General features: G+C 36.9%; 1 protein-coding gene across 5 annotated transcripts; it reads right to left on the reverse strand.

Moving 5' to 3' along the window:
- Positions 1-4,837: 4,837 nt before the first annotated feature.
- Positions 4,838-15,908, reverse strand: LOC107807497 (lysine-specific demethylase JMJ29-like). 5 transcript variants are annotated; one of them, XM_075219883.1, is made up of 15 exons: positions 15,425-15,908; positions 13,874-13,973; positions 13,642-13,783; positions 13,136-13,199; positions 12,323-13,058; positions 11,182-11,511; positions 10,362-10,871; positions 9,758-9,830; positions 9,564-9,649; positions 7,186-7,305; positions 6,718-6,779; positions 6,115-6,181; positions 5,858-6,031; positions 5,597-5,770; positions 5,318-5,483 (listed from the first exon to the last, which is right to left on the reverse strand). In XM_075219883.1, exons 1-15 carry the CDS (start codon positions 15,724-15,726, stop codon positions 5,451-5,453), a joined length of 2,973 nt encoding a protein of 990 aa, XP_075075984.1. In that variant the 5' UTR covers positions 15,727-15,908; the 3' UTR covers positions 5,318-5,450. The 5 variants fall into 5 exon arrangements, 3 of the variants coding, with proteins under 3 accessions (XP_016487389.1, XP_016487388.1, XP_075075984.1); XM_016631903.2 differs by having other exon boundaries at positions 4,838-5,770; positions 6,115-6,178; XM_016631902.2 differs by having other exon boundaries at positions 4,838-5,770.
- Positions 15,909-18,800: the final 2,892 nt, after the last annotated feature.

Consider the following 18,800-nt stretch of genomic DNA (forward strand, 5'->3'; position numbering starts at 1 on the left):
GGTTCTAAGTCCGTTTTTGCCATATTCCACTCCTCCATTGGGCGATTTTAGAGCTTTAGAGAGAAGACCTTCACCTAGCATCTTGACGTAAGTGTGTTCCACCTATTTCTAGTTTAATATTCATGTCTTAGGTAGATTAAACACTAGTACTAAGGTGAAATCATGGGGGTTAGAGTAAAAAACCTAGGGTTTTGACAAGAGTTGAATTTGACCACGAAATTTGTTATGAAATGAGTTAGAAATCATATATTATTGATCCTTGGGTTATGAAGAACAACGTCCCTTGAAAAATCTCGGAATCCGGGCACATGGGCCCGGGGTCGAATTTTAGGAAATTGGTGTTTAATGGGGGGAAATTGCTTAAATAGTTAGAATATGATCTTGTAAGCTTGTATTGACTAGTTCCTACCTCGTTTAACTAGTTTTGGATCGTTCGGCTCCAAATTAAGGGCTTGGACTCATTCTTGGTATTGGAGGTGCACTCTGGAGCAAGGTGAGTCTCCTTTCTAACCTTGTAAGAGGGAATTGTCCCCATAGGTGCAATAATTGAATTAATTGTTATTATATGCGGGGGCTACGTACGCACTAGGTAACGAGAGTCCGTGCGTAGCTACTATTATGTTAAGTCCGGTAGTCTAGGACCCAAAAGCATGCTCTACGTGATATCCTTGTAACTTGACGATAAATTCGGCTTCGTATAAATTATGTTGATTAAGATAATTGAGACTAGTAGAGGGACCTTATCTTGCTCGGTCTTTTTAAAAGAGAATTTGAATATTCTTGTATAACCATTCCCTAGATATACATCATCGTCTGCTTGTTGACGAAGTTATTTATATTTGACTGCGTCACACGTGTGATTCGCGAGCGGGGTAATAGATGCATCTATGGTTCGAGCCGTTCGACCCTCGGCAGTGCACAATTTAATTTTATGTTGGATCGGACCGTACGTCCCTCGGTGTTACTTGCGCATGCTTTACTTAGTATTTCTCTGTGGACTGAACTTCATATATGCCCTGAATGTAAATGGATACCCATAACATTATTTGGAAAAAGAATTGTTATTCATTGCCACAAAACGTTGATAAATTGTGCAGTCCATGCTTATTATAAATTCTTCTCACATTATTTGACCCTAGTAAGTATCAAGTCGACCTCTCGCCTCTACTTCTTCGATATTAGACGGGATACTTACTGGGTACATATTGTTTATGTATTCATACTGCACTTCTGTACTAAATTGTACAGGATCTGAGGCTGGTGTATCTGGTTATCAGTCTGGTGCGCATCCCTGAGCGGACTTCGAGACTTCTACGGTGAGTTGCTTCCCTTCCATGACGTTCAGCAGCCTGAAGAAGTCTTTCTTATGTATTTTTGTTGTCTATTCTGTTTCGGACAGTAGGATAGTGTGATTCTTTTATATATTCTACTAGTTGCCCACAAGTTGTGACACCAGGTCTTGGCACACACATTAGTAGACTGTATTATTTTGGGGTTGTATGATTATTTTGACTTTACTGATCATTTCTGATTTTTATTCCAACTTAAAGAAATATTTCAACTATTTTGGATAAAGATAAATGGAAGTTATTTAGTATTTTCCGTGTTGGCTTGCCCGATAATGGTATTGGGCGCCATCATGACCTATTATGGAAATGGGTCGTGACATATTATTTTGCTTCCTGACTATTTTTAGGATCCAATGACACCAGCAAGAATGGTATCAAAAAAGAAAAATAGAAGAAATGGTTAATTTTTTTCATGTAGTTAAATCCAATGATTATCTATATTTACTGAGAAAGTATAAATTTTAAAATTATTTACATACAATCCAAATAACTTAAATATTTGACATGATTAGTGTCCGCGTATCCGCGCGGGTACTAATACTAGTAATTAAGAATTATCTCAAATTACTTATAATACTACTTACTTTTAATACACTTTATATAACTTACTATCATGGTCATGTGGTACCATATAAAATAAATACATATACTATCATTTCGTTAAAACATCCGTATAAAAAAAATATTTTTTTTCTCAACTTCTAATTTTTCTAATCTCATATAAAGAGTAAAAATCTTTGTACGCTTAATTCTTAAAATGGTAAAAAGATAACTTCTTTTCTTGTGAGAAAATAATTTCTATCTTTACAATAAAGAAAATCTCTTTTATAAACTTTTTCATATTATGCGTATAATTTAAAATATATTCGAAAGTAGAAATATTAATAACTATATAAAATTATATTTTTCAAACATTTTACGAAAATATTCTACTCAAAATACCATATCCAATGTATATGATGGCATCAAGGTTGTTAGACTTACGAGGTCTTATAGTCACAAATCCTCTATAGAAAAGTACGGGATGTAACAAAATATTTACCTGTTGAAAGCCTTTGGGAAAAATCACAGTTTTCAAACTTACTTATATTTAGGGATTTCGGTAAAAGATTTGGGTTTTTCACTGATGTACTTGAAAGACATGCCTATTTTCTGGAATTGTGGACGAGCTGAGCATTTTATCTTTGAGTTACTTCTTTTATTACTTTCATTATGTTGTTATGAACTGTTGTTGGCTATTGGTGTTGGACTCGGACCTATGTTCCAGCTCATCACTACTTTCAACATAAGGTTAGGTTTGTTACTTATTGAGTACATGGGATTGGTTGTACTCATACTACACTTCTGCACCTTGCGTGCAGATGTTGGATGTTGATGTTGTTGGGATCGACGGGAGCTGGATTTGAAGACGTACATGCGTTCCGGTTGTAGTTGCCTCTTGTTCATGGTAGCCTTAGATTTATAAAAATCTGTTTATATACATTTCGAAAAAATGATGTATTTATTTTATACCACCTTTGTAAATTCTAATCTTAAAAGCTCATGATTTATACTACCAGTCCGTGCGAATTCATTGTATAAAAGCAGTTTTATAATCGTTTCTTCTCTTAATAAGTATCATTTGTACTGGTTTCATTGTTAACTAGCTTACCTAGCGGGTCGGGTTAGGTGTCATCACGACTAGTAAAATTTTGGGTCGTGACATGTACGTATGTTCGATTCGGGTCTCGGGATGGCCCAGGATTGATTTGATGGCTTCTAGTTGAAAGTTAAAATTTTAAACTTAAGAGAATTTGAGATTTTTGGTTTGATGTGTGATTATTGATTTTTATATTGTTTTTAGTGTTTGAGCCTTTGGACAAGTATGTATAAAGTATACAGACTTGTTTGGATTATTGGACGGGGTTCGAAAGGCTCGAGTGAGTTTCGAGGTGACTTCGGTGCATTTTGGATTGAGTTTGAATTGCTGGTTTTCTGATACACACCAGTGCATCGCGATCGCAGGCTGTGTCTCGCGATCGCGTAGAAAAATTAAAGCTTATACATTATTTTGTATATAAATGGTAAATTATATATGCTAATGTAACTAAATGATAACCTATATAGGAGGGATAAATAAGTTCATAATATAGTATAGATAGGTAAATGTTCCATAAATATTTATTTGTTTGAGCGAATATGCACGGATTGATTCGTAGTGTTATGGAAGAATTTAAAGAGGCCAATACATTTGAGAAGAGAGTTAGTGCTATTTTCTCACACGGCCAACTTCACGTTACACTTTCAAAAGAGATATTATGTTAACAACATGAGTTTTGGTCATGACAGAGCAATCGGAATGGAGAAAAAGAGTATTCACAAGGATTATTGTCTATACGTATTATGTTAGATAAGCTTCATTATATGTGTGTACCTCATAAAATTATAATAAGTAAAAAAAACACATGTAGTCTAATTAAATTTTATTTTTTATCTTCATAGGTTCAGACAATATCCAATCATTTTGACATCGACAAACAAGTGACGATATGACGATTCACAAAAATTTATAATTTAGTTTTTCGTATGTAACTATTTTCTCAAAGCTTTATTTTAGTAATATTGATATTATTTACAGAATCATATACTATATGATTTGGTATACATGTTAACGCACGCGCCGAGGAACTAATCATACATAAATTCATAAAAAAATAAAGTGAAATCACTGATTAAATCAATCTATGTTAATCTCTCCATCAGAAATTAGGCCCTTGCTCAGCACGGGCTAACCTTCACCTAGTTTAAGAAGAAAACCTAATACTTGAATACTACAATGGGAGAAATTCAAAAATAGCCAGATTTACAAGTGGTCATTGAAAAATAGCCACAGTTTCAAAAGTAATCGAAATTTAGCCACTGTTCATATAAAGATAAATTTGAACGAAAACACTGTTCAAAATCCGGAAAAAAAATTCCAGCATAATATACTGGAACTCTAGTAATTATACTGGAATTCCAATATAATATACTGGAACTCCAATAATTATACTGGAATTCCAGTATATTATACTAGAGTAACAGTATATTATATGGAACTTCCAGTATAATATATTGGACTTCCAGCATAATATACTGGAGTTCCAGTATCATATACCGATCCAGCATAATGCTGGAAGTTCATATACAGGTGCTCCAATCTCCAGTATATTATGTTGTAACTTTTCGCGTGTTAGAGTTCCATATTATGCTAGAAGTTCATAGATAGGTGCACCAATCTGCAGTATATTATGCTGGAACTTTCCGTGTTGCAGCAAAATAGTGGTTATTTTCAATGACTTTGTAAACGCTAGCTATTTTTCAATTACCCGTCCGAAAACTGGCTAGCCCGTGCTATTTTTACTACTGCAATGGCAAAGTCCATCTATATAAGAAGACGACCTAATACATAAATAGTACTTTGTTTATTTTGGCAATCTCAACTATGATAATTATTTTAAACCATTTTTTGTTAAATTTTGGAATAGTCGATTCAGGTGGTACAAAATGGGGGAGAAATATATGAATTAGAATTCCTACAAATATGCAAAGCCATCTACCTAAGTAAACCAAATAGCAGAGCCATCAAATAGTTTTCGGAAAAAGAAAAATGACACAATTCATTCTTCTACATTTTACATGTACACAATGGACTAACTCCACCTTCCAAAATGTACCCAATCCTAAGAGCCATAATAGGCCTATGGGAATGAAGACTGAAAGTTGGACCAATATTTTCGCAAGCCATCCATCTGCATTTTTGTTGTTACCAATCCAGTTCTAGTTCTCTCTACCTTGCCAGCTTTTTCTTGAGCTAACAACATGATTCTTTGAGCTTCTTGAGAAGCTTCTTGTCTTTCATTCATGATTTCTTTTTGCCTGGTCTTTATTGTTTGGAGAGCTGCTTCCAGTTCTCTCGCTTGTTCCTCCTTTTTCACATACTCCGACTTCAACCTTGCTTCTGATCTAATCCAGTTATCCAACTTTTTCCTATCCTCTTCAAATTTGGTCAAGAATTCCTGGTAACTTGATTCAGCTTGTGCCAAGTCCCTCCATTTCTTAAGCATGAAAGGGAATTCATACTTAAGTTTTACCAGTTGCTTGGCTTGTTCGTTGCTAAACAATGAGGGATTTTCATTTAAAGCAGCAATGGCACCACACATTTCTTTTTCATGCATTGGATAAGCTAATGCCTCCAAAGACATTCGGATTGAGCATTCAAATATTACCTTTGCAAGTGTTTGGGTTGAGACAGTGTCGCTCTGAAGGCCTGATTGTTGGCTGGAATACTGCTCTGGTAAAGACTTCAAGAATGACTGAACTGTGTGGAAAGTTGATTCCACATCTTTTATATTGATGGACTGCTTTAAGTCTTGTCTTGGTACTGATGTACTTTCTTGAACCTGCCAATAAAAGTATATTTTATAAATCCACACTCTAGTAACAAGGAAAAGCTAAACCAGAAAAGATACTTTATCAATCGAGTAAACCTTGTTCACTGAAGACGAATGAACAAGAACTGGAAGTGGAGAAGGTAGATTAACTTCAGCAGTTCTTGGTTTCTCATCCTCGCTTGTTGTATATTCTTCTCTTTTGGGAGCCTTGCTACTGGATAAATCCTCCATAACAGAGGAAGATTTTGGCATACTTGGTTCCGTCATAGCCTAGAAAAGAGAAAATGAAAAACAAGCCAAATAATGAAGTTTGACTTAGAAACGAAAGACGTTCGGACTTTAATTTGGCTCACATTTATACTTTTGCTTATCGGACTTGATGAGGATAATCCTGCAGCAGTGCCTGCTTCTGTGTCCCTACTTGCATCCAACGAAGAAAAAGAAAAAAGAAAATGTAAATTATAAATAAACAAGGATTCTTAGCACACTCAAGAGAGCCAGAAGGAACAGCAGTTACCACTGTGGTTTCCCACTTTGGAGCTACAAATAACAGGTATTTATCCTTCGAGATTCACAAAGGAGAGTTCCAACTTCTTTTCCTTAAATGCATTATGCCGTAACGACGCCACTAGCATCTAAACCTTTTGTCTTTAAATGGTTGTGTTTCGACATAAGATCCACTGTCTGAGTTGGTGATAATGGAAGGGATACAAATAAGCATGCCAAGAAAGGCAACACCAGATGATAAAAGATCCATGGCTAACAATATTAGAAATGAAATTATGCTTTAAGCATATCCAGAATAAGAACTGAACGCAAAAGATTTATGCAGCGCATAGGAGGAAAAAAAAGTTATACGAGTTAATTTTTTTTTTCTCCAAAATATCTAAGTTTCATGTTTAAACAAAAAGCAACAAAGGGCATAACTTCGCAAAAACAAGGAGAAGCAATCTTACAGTGTTGTCTTTTCCAAATGATCCAGTGCTTGGCTCACTGCATGAAGAATTATTTTCTTTACCTGAAGCCGTACAGGCAGATTTTAATAATCTTTACACATGCACACACTTGATTCTGAGAGAAATTTAACATTGCAGTTGAAATTAAATAAAATATGTACCAATTTTTAAAGTGATATCATTTTAACATAAATGTAGTGCATACTTTAAAGCTAGCTCTTCCTTTCACAAGGAGTCTGCGTACACATTACCCTCTCCAAAATTACGAGGAGTTTAACAGAGGATCTAAGACTAATAATTTCTATGTGAAAGGCTGCATAGATGGTGGAACTGTTTAAACACTTGGTTGCGACATTACCAGAAAAGGTTATGCCATGCTATATGGTTAACGGCAGAAGCATGTCAAGAGCATTTCTTATCCCAAAATAAATAAATAAATAAATAAATAAGATAAGAGGATCCATATACCTCCAACTTATCTTCCCTAGCATCATGGTTTCTGGGAAGCTTCCGAAACTCCTCAGTTAAACGGATGCACTCATTCACATTTTCAGGTGATACAAAATCAACAGCGACGTTGATGCAGGACTGTAAAAGATGAACTGCCAGAAGTCATCGAGCTGAGAATATAAAAGTACTAGACTTGCGGTTCATTAAGTTAAGATCCTACAGTTGTAAATCATATAGCGCAGAAAGATAAATCCATAAGAACTTATCTACCAATGATGTGTACTTTGAGAAAATCAAGACATAGTTATCTATTTAAACATTTGATGATTGATAAACTTTTTTGGGCTTAAATTCATCCCAGAATCTTGATAATTACATCCTTCCTTAAAACTACTGAAAATGACTTCTGACCAACAACAACAGACACAGTGAAGTCCCAGAAGTACGGTCTAGGGAGGGTACTGTGTACGCAGACGTTACCACTACCTTGGGAGGTTAGAGAGACTGTTTTCAATAGACCCTCGGCTCAGGAAGCAACAATAACAGCAACCCAGTGTAATCCCACAAGTGGGGTCTGGGGAGGGTAGGATATACGCAGCCTTACCCCTACCCTGGAATGACAGAGAAATTGTTTCCGATAGACCCTCGGCTAAAGAAAGAATGGAAAAAACACCTATAGCAAGTAATATCAATACAAGGTATTTAGAAAACAAAGCCCAAGAAAGCACACGAAAGAAGCACTAATAGTCAGTAATAAACAGTAGAAGATATGAAATGATAACAAACTAAGGGCGTACGGAAGGCAAGTAACAACACAAAATGTGTGGTAATAGCAAACTAAGAATAAAAGGGATACCAACTAACACTAATACCATTGAAATAGTGGAAATAAGCAATACCAACATGCAACATCAAGTGCTAGAAAGATTATCACAGCAAACTAAGAGCCAAAAAATAGATGGAAGTAAGCAGTAGCAACAAGCACCAACCACAGCAAGAAACTAAGAAACCAACACGGATGGTAATAGGAAAATAAATTTAAAATTAGCAATCTAAGAATAAGAAAACACTACCAAACTAATCCTAATACCCCCTGCATAGATCAAGAAGCACTCGACTACCTACTAACCTTCTATTCTAATACTCGACCTCCACACTCTCTTATCAAGGGTCATGTCCTCAGTAAGCTAAAGCCGCACCATGTCCTGCTTGATCACATCTCCCCAATATTTCTTTGGCCTCCCTCTATCTCTTCTTATACCCACCAAAATCAACCGCTCACACCTCCTTACTAGAGCATCTGGACTTCTCTTTTCCACATGCCCGAACCATCTAAGCCTCGCTTCCCGCATCTTGTCCTCCACGGTGGGCCACACCTACTTTTACCCGGATATCTTCATTCCTAATATTATCCAATCTGGTATGCTCGCACATACATCTCAGCATCCTCATCTCTGCTACTTTCATCTTCTGCATATAGGAATTCTTGACTGGCCAACATTCTACCTCATACAATATAGTCGGTCTAACACCACTCTGTAGAACTTGCCTTTAAGTTTTGGTGGCACATTCTTATCACACAAAACACCGGACACTAGCCTTTATCTCATCTACCCCGCTCCGATACAATGTGTAACATCCTCGCCAATCTCCCCAATCCCTTGAATAACTGACCCGAGATACTTGTAACTTTCTCTCTTTGGGATGACTTGCGAATCGATCTTCACATCCATGTCTGCTTCCTCCGTCACGTTGCTGAACTTGCACTCCAAGTATTTTGTCCTAGTCCTGCTCAACTTGAACCTTTGGACTCTAGGGTTTGTCTCTACACCTCCAGTCGTTTTCGATCAGTACTATGTCATCTGTGAATAGCATACACCACGGCACCTCCCCTTGAATGTCGCACGTCAATGCATACATCGCCAAGGCAAATAAAAACGGGCTAAGCTACGCAAGCATCCCTGGTGTAATCCTATCGCAACCAGAAAATGATCCGAGTCTCCTCCCACTCTCCTCACCCGAGTCTTAGCTCCATCGTACATGTCGTTAATCACTCTAGTGTACGCCACCGGACAGATGTTTGCACATTCAGAGCTTATCAGATACAAATCTATTTTTGTAGACACTAAGTTGGAAATACTCACTTTGTTTTTATCCTTTTCTCAAATTGCATAAAGCAATAGGGAAGGAGCCATTCAGGAAGCCGTATAGGACAGAGGATTCTTTAGCGCAATATTAAAACCTATGACGGGAATCTAAATACAGACTGTGTTGGAAAAGAAAAGAAAAGAAAATGACAGTTCCATATGCTACTGGACTTCCCTAATACTACAATAATTTGCTGTATAGAAGGCCGATATGATGACATGGGATAGAGAGATTAACCAACTACGTACCTTTAAATTTCTGATTTGATGAGGGCATCCAGCAGGAATAAAAACAGCTTCACCTAATTTTTGAACAAAAGTCCATGGTTCAATGCCTGCAAAAGAAAAGCATGAAAGCACAGTGAACACAAGATTCAGTGTCAGAATCTGCTTTCTATATGAGGCATGCAAAGAAATGGCAATTAATAGGAGAATAATATGACCATATTCTTCCTTTAGCCTCCTTTTGTGCTCTGTGCTCAAGTAGAAAGTTTTATCATGAATGGGATGAACAACCTGTAATAGAGCAATAAGAAATAAGACAGGTAACCGATTTCAAACTGAGACATGGTAGAAAAGAACAAACACATTTATCTCTTTATATAGGGAGGATGGGATGAACCACAGCAGAACTCACTAAACAAGGATTTTTGGGCAGGCATTCTTAGTTTTACACATAGTATAATTAAGTAATAGTCTACTCTCTCTAAAACCATAACCTTTAGATAAGATAGTCACACACTTTACATGATATCAAAGAAGAGATTGGGCCTAGGTTCAAACCTCACTGCCACCCAAAAATCAAAAAATATTTTCACCGGTTTGGTCGATGAAAACAAAACAGGCTCACACGTTAGGGGGCATGTTTGATATATAACATAGTTAAGTATACTAGTATGCTCTCTCTAAAAGCTTACATTTTCAGATGAGATTGTCGCACAATTCAACACAAAATGAGACACATAGTAGGACTAGTGCATGGCAAGGACCCTCAACATCATTCCCACAACACATAATAGGACTAGTGCATTGCCCACTTATCTTTACCTGCGGCAACGGTGAGCCATATATATGCCTAAATTCCCTGAAGTGCTTTGTGAGATATTTCTCCAGTTTAGGAACATCTTGCCTCCTAAAGACATCCCATAGAGCAGCGCCACCATCTTCCTCTTCAAATCCTTCCGACCTGTTCTGCCCAAAGATAGTACTATCTTCTCCATATTGGTACTTTTCTCCTATTTTATTTGTTCCACATTCTGCTTTTACACCTTGCTGGCTATTCTTCTTATTCTCACCTTCATTACTATTCTCAACCTTCAAACCTTGCTGGCTATACTTCATATTCTCAGCTTTATTACTATTCTCAACTTTCAAACTATCACAGTTCTGCTTATCCTGAGAAAAGTTCAGCCCTTCCTTAATCCTCTGGGTCGTTCTATTAGAACCAGTTACAAATTCTCTCTGATCCTGCGCTTTGTGATTCTGCTTCAAGTTCTCTATGGCTGAGAGCTGTTCAACTGTTGGGACCATTGCTTGAGTGTGCATCAAGACATTCACCTAAAAGTTTAAAACATAATTTTAAAAAAATAAGAACACGGATATGGCTTTGTTGCAAGTTTCTCATGTAACTTCTTCCAAATGCCCCGAAAATATTAGAGCTATGTTGCTCGGACTCTCCGAAAATGCCGTCGGGTGCGTGTCAGATTCTCCAAAAGTAGTGCATTTTTGGAGAATCCGACACATGTACGGCAATATTTTGGAGAGCCCATGCAACATAGTATTAGGGTGCAAGTTAATATTTCCAGGGTCTCCAGATATCAACAGTACCAGCAGCTTGTTATACTACATTTGTAGGATCTAAACATACCGTATCAGACACAAGATAGTGTAGTTTGGTGACTGAGTCTCCACGTCCAAGCTCCGTGGGAAAACCATAAGCAATGTATGCCTTAGGCCCCAAATCTGGCTTCAAACAGTTATCAGGAAGTATTAGGGCAAGATTGAGAAAGCCATACTGAGGATGTGTATACTCCTTAAAAGGTAAACAGCTAGAAAATTCTGCACCATGACGCGGCAACCGCTCATCAAATAGACCTGACGGCGGCCAGTCATCCAACTTTAAGAGTTGAGGCCACCCATAACTGTCAAAGCGACCCTCCATGTACCCTTTGAAAAACTGGTGAATATTCATCTCCAACTGCACGTATCCAGGATAAAGTAATTTGAGGTAAGAACATGGAAAATATATTGTATCAGAACATATGCCTCAATTATTTCCGATTAGGACAAAGCATGTTTACACAAACTCAAATAGTCAATTTCTTAGATACATATCATTTAGAATTTGTAAAACAGACTTAACAGAAAGTGAATGCCAAGAAACAGGAGCTACCAACCATGCAAAGTAATGTAAAAAGCATCACCGTGATTATTTGTAAGAGGGGGGATGTTTTATAGCTTAATATGTGGAATAAGATACCCTGCTAGTTGACGTGTTTCCTTTAAACCACAAATTAGTGCAGGCTGCAGAGAAGTAACCAAAATGTATGTCGAGGTTACTTGTAAATCAGTCAGATCTAGTTCAAGTTTTGGATCTAAGCATTGTCCTCTAGGGATTAATTATTCTAAACCCAATTTGTAAAAATTCGTTAGTTTGGCCACTTCACTCTCACACAATGTAATGAGCAAGTCGTAAAGCTGACAAATATAAACAATGAGATCAAGATATGGAAATAGATCAAATAACACTTACCAAAGAAGATAAAAGAGCCCAGAAATAGCACAACTAAGAAGATCCCAATCATGACTTGTGAAAATGTTAAGCTATATTAGTGGCAGGATTGTGTTCTATGAAGACATTGAACTACATAGCGAAGGCTAGACCAATACCAGAATGGAGAAATTAGTAGGCTTTCCCAGTCATGCGGCATTAGGATATTCAGGCATAGTATAAGATGCAATGACATTAGCTTATGTTTCACACTTCTAGAATAGATGACTGGACAAACCTCACACCAATTTAAGCAATTTAAAACATCGGTAGCCTTCTTTGATTGTCGACAAGCACGCCACATAACCATAGGTTCCCAGCTCAATCCCAATGCATTATCAAGTACATTAGTTACAATTATCGGTTCACCCTTGAACAAATGGTACTGAAAATGCTTCAAGTTTACATGCCGAGCATCCCCAACTGCTGGACAGAATACATAGTTATCACCAGAATTTTCTCTAGCAGCTGCCTTACGTAGCTTGCCACCGGAAGTATCATTTGCACCCTTAGATTTTGAACAGGAGCAATGAAGTTCTGAATCATTATATATTTCCTTCAATTTACATTTTTGTGCTATTTCTTTAGCTTTCAGTAACAGCTGTGACATCCAATTCTCAGAATATATACATCTCAAATTTAAGGTTCCTTTACTACAACCTCCCATATCTTTTGAAGGGCAAGGAATGGCACCATTTTCCTTGGGTTTCCATTTAGATGCCATTGTCACTTTTGTCTGATCCCTTAATTTAAATTCAGTAGTTTCTGTGCAAGTTCCATTCTTAGCTGGAGTTATGCTACTAGGTTTACCATGCAAATAACCTGGTCCATTGTCAATATATTGCACCTTCACTTCGGATGCACCTGCTTGAAGGTTTCCATTCCTTAGTTCTTTGCAACAAGTTAGGCAAAGTTCATAGGAACAGATAGAACAGCTCCGATGTAAATCAACAATCGAAGCACTGCAATAGTTGCTGCAAATAACAGGTGATATTCATTATTCTGTAAACTTATCGATGAATTGCAGTCTAAGATAACTGTGAAAGCTCACCAATAAATGCGTTCATCCTTCTCGTATTTTGCTTCGCGTATATTAACCTCTGAATCTGGCAATCCTGCCCCAAAAAAAAAAAAGACAGTACTCACTGAAACAATCTTTTTTTCGAAGAATTTCAGCCGCAAAACTCATAGCCTTCTTAGTTGTAAATCATTCCTTTGAATAAGAATGAAACTTTATCGGTAGAAATGGCCTACTTTTGTTCCTAACAAGAAATATTCAGGAGACACCTATTTTACTTACCAAAAGGATAATTACAAGAGGAACCTTTTGTTCTTCAATAAAATGTACATGTCACGGCCTCATTAAATTGGAAAAGTAAAAGTAAACACAAGTCAACTTGGAACTTTTTGGTTTCATCAAATGATGCCAGTATTTGTCAAATTACACTTCACTCGTATCAGTAATCTTAGTCATCAATAGCATGTGATAACCTATTAAATGAGACCACCTCTTTTAAAATATATAACCTTCTAGCATCAAATTCAGAGATTTAATACCTTGAATCTGGCACTCAATCTCCTTTTCAATCATTTGCTCTGTATTAAATTTTTCCAAAGCAGGCAAAAGTTCTCGTAAAATGTGCTTAGAGTAATCAAGTTTTTCTTCATCACTGAACTTGAATTCTACATTCATCAAATGCTGTATTAAAAACAAGAGTACCACTCAATTCACAATAACTAAATAATTTTTGGAACATAAGACAAGGTGAAAGAATTGAATGAAGCCTACTTTAGCCAACCCATCTAACCGCAAGCATGCTATGCAGTTACAAATGTGACGACATATAGGACAAGCTTTTAAGAAGGCCTCCTCTGGCATCCCAGGGTACCTACATACAGTGGTAAAAGAAAAAAAGGTAACGATGCAACCACACTAAATCGGTCATTCCATAAAGTGACACTTTTCATCGTTACGTAACGACAGATTTAACGATATGATACATTAAAATTTAAGCAACAATCAAAACAAACATTATATTTAAAGTAACAATACGATACAATACAACATGTAACAACCATCCAAACAAGCTGTAAGTAAAAGAAAAACAGTTATCTTGCTTTGATGAATTAGCATATTTATATGATCAATTTCAACCAAAGGCCTCGTCATTTTTCCGACATATTGCTACCCGTTTTGAACATTGGCTACATAAACCCTTCACATCTTTTGAACATGTAAAGAAATTTCTTGATGGCATAACTTGTTAAAGAAATGGATATTGGGCCTAACTCAACCGCAAAAGCTAGCTCAAGAGCTGAGGTTCGTCCAAGCTATATAAATAGACCACTCATTCCTTATAGAGCCAATGTGGGACTCTTCTACACCCCCCCCCTCATCTGGAGCGTGGGCAATTCAGTATGGGGGCCCAACATCGGGAATTCGAGAATTGGTATGGGCCATGCCCTCGTACCATGTTAAAGAAATGGACCTTGGGTCTAAGTCAACCCAAAAGCTAGCTCAATAGGTAAGGATTGCCCAAGCCATATAAAGAGACCAACCATCCCTTATAGAGCCTATTTTTCAACATAACTGGGCGGCAATTCTGTACAAACAAGTGCATAAACAAATTACAAGGCAGGAGAAAGCAAAACCTAATTTACTACACAAGGCTAGCCCGTTCACGAGTTCCACATCTCAATGTTACTCCCTCAAACCCCTACACTTCACCAACAATCGGTACTTGGGTCAATTCAGTGATGAAACATTTTGACAACCTTGTTAAGCAACTGGGATCAATTGGTGCTCTTAGAAAATCAGAAAGTAAACAATCATAAGTTACAGGAGGCTCTATTAAAATAAATCATATACCATACAGAATTATTTATGAAACCTTTAAACTATTCTCCTACATTTTCAGATTATTGCAGCAGCAAAACAGAACCTGATAGATATGTATTATTTATGCATGATGCCCATCAGCAGCGTAGGCGGATCTAGCCTTCTGACACCAGGTTCAACTGAACCCATAACTCTAGACGTGGAGAACAAATTTGTGTAAGAATCCACTAAAATTGCAATCAGTTCAATAATAAGAAACTTAAAAACTGAAGCCATAGAGTTTAAATCCTGGATCCGCCTCTTATATCAGCGTGTTAGATTAGAATTGTAGTGTGTTAGAATAGAAGATCATAGTTGGAAAGTTTACATCATGAGCGTGTTAGATTGAAAGATCATCAGCATAATATACCTACATCATCAAAAGTTTCTATCTTTGGCTAAAAGAAAGAATGTCAGTCAAGTTTCTTCATGATAAATGTGTCAAATAGAGAAAAGTCTTACCATCGAGTCATGCAAGAAACACAATATCTTTTGGCCTTACATTTCGAGCAACACACCACTCTGTCTTTGTCACTCCTCTGGCACTGATGACACATTTTGGACTCCCTTTTACTATTTCCTCCCATAGTTTTGTTAGAACCCAGTTTCCTCTTCTTCATCTTCTCCATCGAACAATCACAACTATCTTCATCACTATCACCAACGTAATCGTCATCGTTTTCTGCTTCATCCTCCTCACTACTGCTTTCTATCATTACAACCGGGATATCCTTTTCTTCTAATTTCCTTCGCTTGTTTTGCATCTTCTTTTCTCTTTCTTTGAAAATACTGAGCTTTTCCTCTTCTCTTTACTCCCCCATAGTCCCGAATCCCAAACATAAAGTACAGTGAAAGACTCAAAGACGTTTTTTTGTTTCTGCGCGGGCTTTTCCAATCGTATTAAGCACGCTTGTGTGAGAATCGTAATCGAACTCTCCATTTTTTTAAAAATAATTTTCAAACTAGGGAAAGTTTATACTTCCCCTATTTCAATTTATAGCCATACAAACTGGAGAGTTTTTTACCAATATTGTCCTTTATCTTTGAGCGTAGGTTTATTTTGATCCCTCAAATATAATTTTAAGCATATTTAGTTCCTTAAGTATGCTAAATTGGAGCACATTTTGTCCCACTGACAGAATCTGTCCAACATCAATTACAAGGTTGGTTTCGGCACTTATTGTCTTTTTAATTTACTTATCGATATAAACTAATACCCACTAATAGTACAGAGCTAATAAATCTAAGATTTAACGTTGAAACTTTTACTTTTAACAATTTCGGTTGATTTTTCAAAAAGAAAAGTTAAAATTTGAAGAAAAAAAAATAGAGCTGCCAAGATCACTTCTAGGCATATTATTGAAGCAAACAACTAACCAGATTGTATTATCACTTTTAGTCCGCGCCAGAAATTATTTATATCTAATAACCAAAAAAGTTTATAAAATTTATATAATTATTGTATATTAACATACAAAATGTATGCATACACAAAATAATATACAAACTTTATATATTTTTTCGGCTATTATTTTTACAGCGGCTATACAGTGTCATTTTCTCATTGAAAACTAGCACATAAGGGAATATTTTCAAGGTCAAAATTTTAGAAGATATTATATAAAAATGAGGAATTAAAGTGATAATTTGTGTTATCCAATAAAAGGAGAGGAAACATTTTGCTTCATGAATCAGAGTTGGTTAACACTGTTAGTTTTTTAACTTATTCTGTCAGTGTGAGCATGTGATTTTTGTTTCGCGCGACAATCGCTCCAAAAGAAATAAAAAATAATAATAATTGGTCCTGCTGTACAATTTTTGGATTTTTACATGGCACTTTGTAAATTATTTATGATTTTTGCCCATTTTTATTTTATTAAAATAAAATACAAAAAAATGTATGTGTCATGCGTAATCTGAACCGTAACACGGTTGTTAAATAGAAAATCATAAATAGGCATCTTTGTCCGTGATTTTGTTCTTGCTTGATTTTACCTGTTTTAAAATATTTTAAGGTGTGTGCAAACAATTGTATTAAGTGTTTATTTAATTTTAATTTGATTTACTTAGGTTTTGTTTTTTTTTAAAAAAAATAAAGAAAAAAATAAAATAATAAAAAAAAAAGGAAGAAAGAAAGAAATCTTTTCTGACTTGGGCCAATTTTAAACAAATTGGCCCAAACAAACTCAGCCCAAAACCCCGTGCAACCCAGTCCAGTCCAGCTGACACCAAGGACGTCCAAACGACGTCGTAATGGTTGAGTCTGATCTGAGCCGTTGATCTCTGAATGATCAACGGCCAAGATCACCTCCTCACAACCCATGATGAACCCGACCCATTTCCACCCGGACCAACCCAAACCCCCTTTAGATGAAACGACACCGTTTCCCCTAAGCCTTCAGATCCAAGCCATTGATTTCGATTGATCCGACGGCTGAGATCAACCCACCATTCCATATATAAGCCCCTTACCATACCCTGCCCCCCTATCCGATACCCCAGCCTTCGTCCTCACCAAACCCTTCCCCTTCAAACCCTAGCCGCCCCCATCTCCCTTCACCAGAAACCCGGCGGCATGGACGCCGGTGACCCTACCTTTAACACCATAGATGCTCCTCACCATCCTGAACCCAAATCCACCAACCACACACCTCGAATCCCATCCCACCTTCTCGAATCTTCATTTGAAGATTCGAGTCAAAACTCGATCTACCCCGATCTGCCCTAAATTCATACCAGGCAGTCCCCGGACCCCCCTCGTGACCAAACCATGCTTGGTTTGGTCCGAATCTGACCAGGGAAGCACGAATCCCGGATCTAATTTTTGAAACTTTAAAGGTCCTCGTCGATGGTCCGTGTCTTGTTCAAACCAAAAGATTAAGGTCTAATGGACCTTAATCGAAGTGTTTCTCATCTGAGAAACACTTCGATTAAAGCCCGTTCAACCTTAAGAAAGGTCTGTCCGAATCCGAGTTAAGGCTTTTGATTTTTCGAGATTTGAGGTGAGTTTTGCTTTTCTTTGCTTATTTCTGTTAGTCCATGTTTGTTTTAAAGGTCTGTTCATGTTTTGTTTGTGTCCCTGAATTTTATCAACTGTGCCCTGCCCATTTTGCCTGAACCTCTGTTGTTTGATTGAGTCTTTCTATTTGTTCTGATAATGTGTATGTAAGTGTCGTGCAATTAGCTGATTTTCAAATTTGAACTGACTGATTGATTCCTCGAATACCACTTTGTTTAGTCAGTATAATTCAAATCATGTGTCGATACTGTTAAATGTCTGATTTTTGACTACGATTGTGCATGTTATGATTAATATAGTCGAGTCGACATATATCGTCAATTAGTTTCAGTTGTCCGAACAATAACAAATCGACTTACTTCTGCTAAGCATTTGTTTGAATCAATTAGGAACTGAGTTGGTTTACTTATAGTTGTTAATTTGAATCAGAAATGTAAAAGGAATGTTTTGTTAAAGTTCTGAATTGGAGGGCATGTGCACTTGTGCACAGCATGTGCCTTTGTGCACCACAGGTGCATTTGTGCACAGCCTGGTTCCTGCATAAAGGGCTTTTGATTTAAAAATGGTTTGACAGCATATGCTGTCAGATATATCCTGCTGCCCATATTCTGCTTTAAGTTTCAGAAGTAATAAACATTACTAAAAAGTTTAAGCCTGCCAAGGGAATGTCATGGGTTTTAATACTTAAATAGCTAAGTGGAAACTGAAAAGAAGATGGCACATGGGAGGGGTGTTCTTTTGGTCTAACAGGCTGTTAAAGGGCTGAGGTTTAGGCTTATAAAAGAAAGGAGACAGACATAAGAAGGGAGGGGATAATAG

The sequence above is a fragment of the Nicotiana tabacum genome, chromosome 8 (genome assembly GCF_000715075.1).
Source record: "Nicotiana tabacum cultivar K326 chromosome 8, ASM71507v2, whole genome shotgun sequence".
Lineage (NCBI taxonomy): Eukaryota > Viridiplantae > Streptophyta > Magnoliopsida > Solanales > Solanaceae > Nicotiana > Nicotiana tabacum.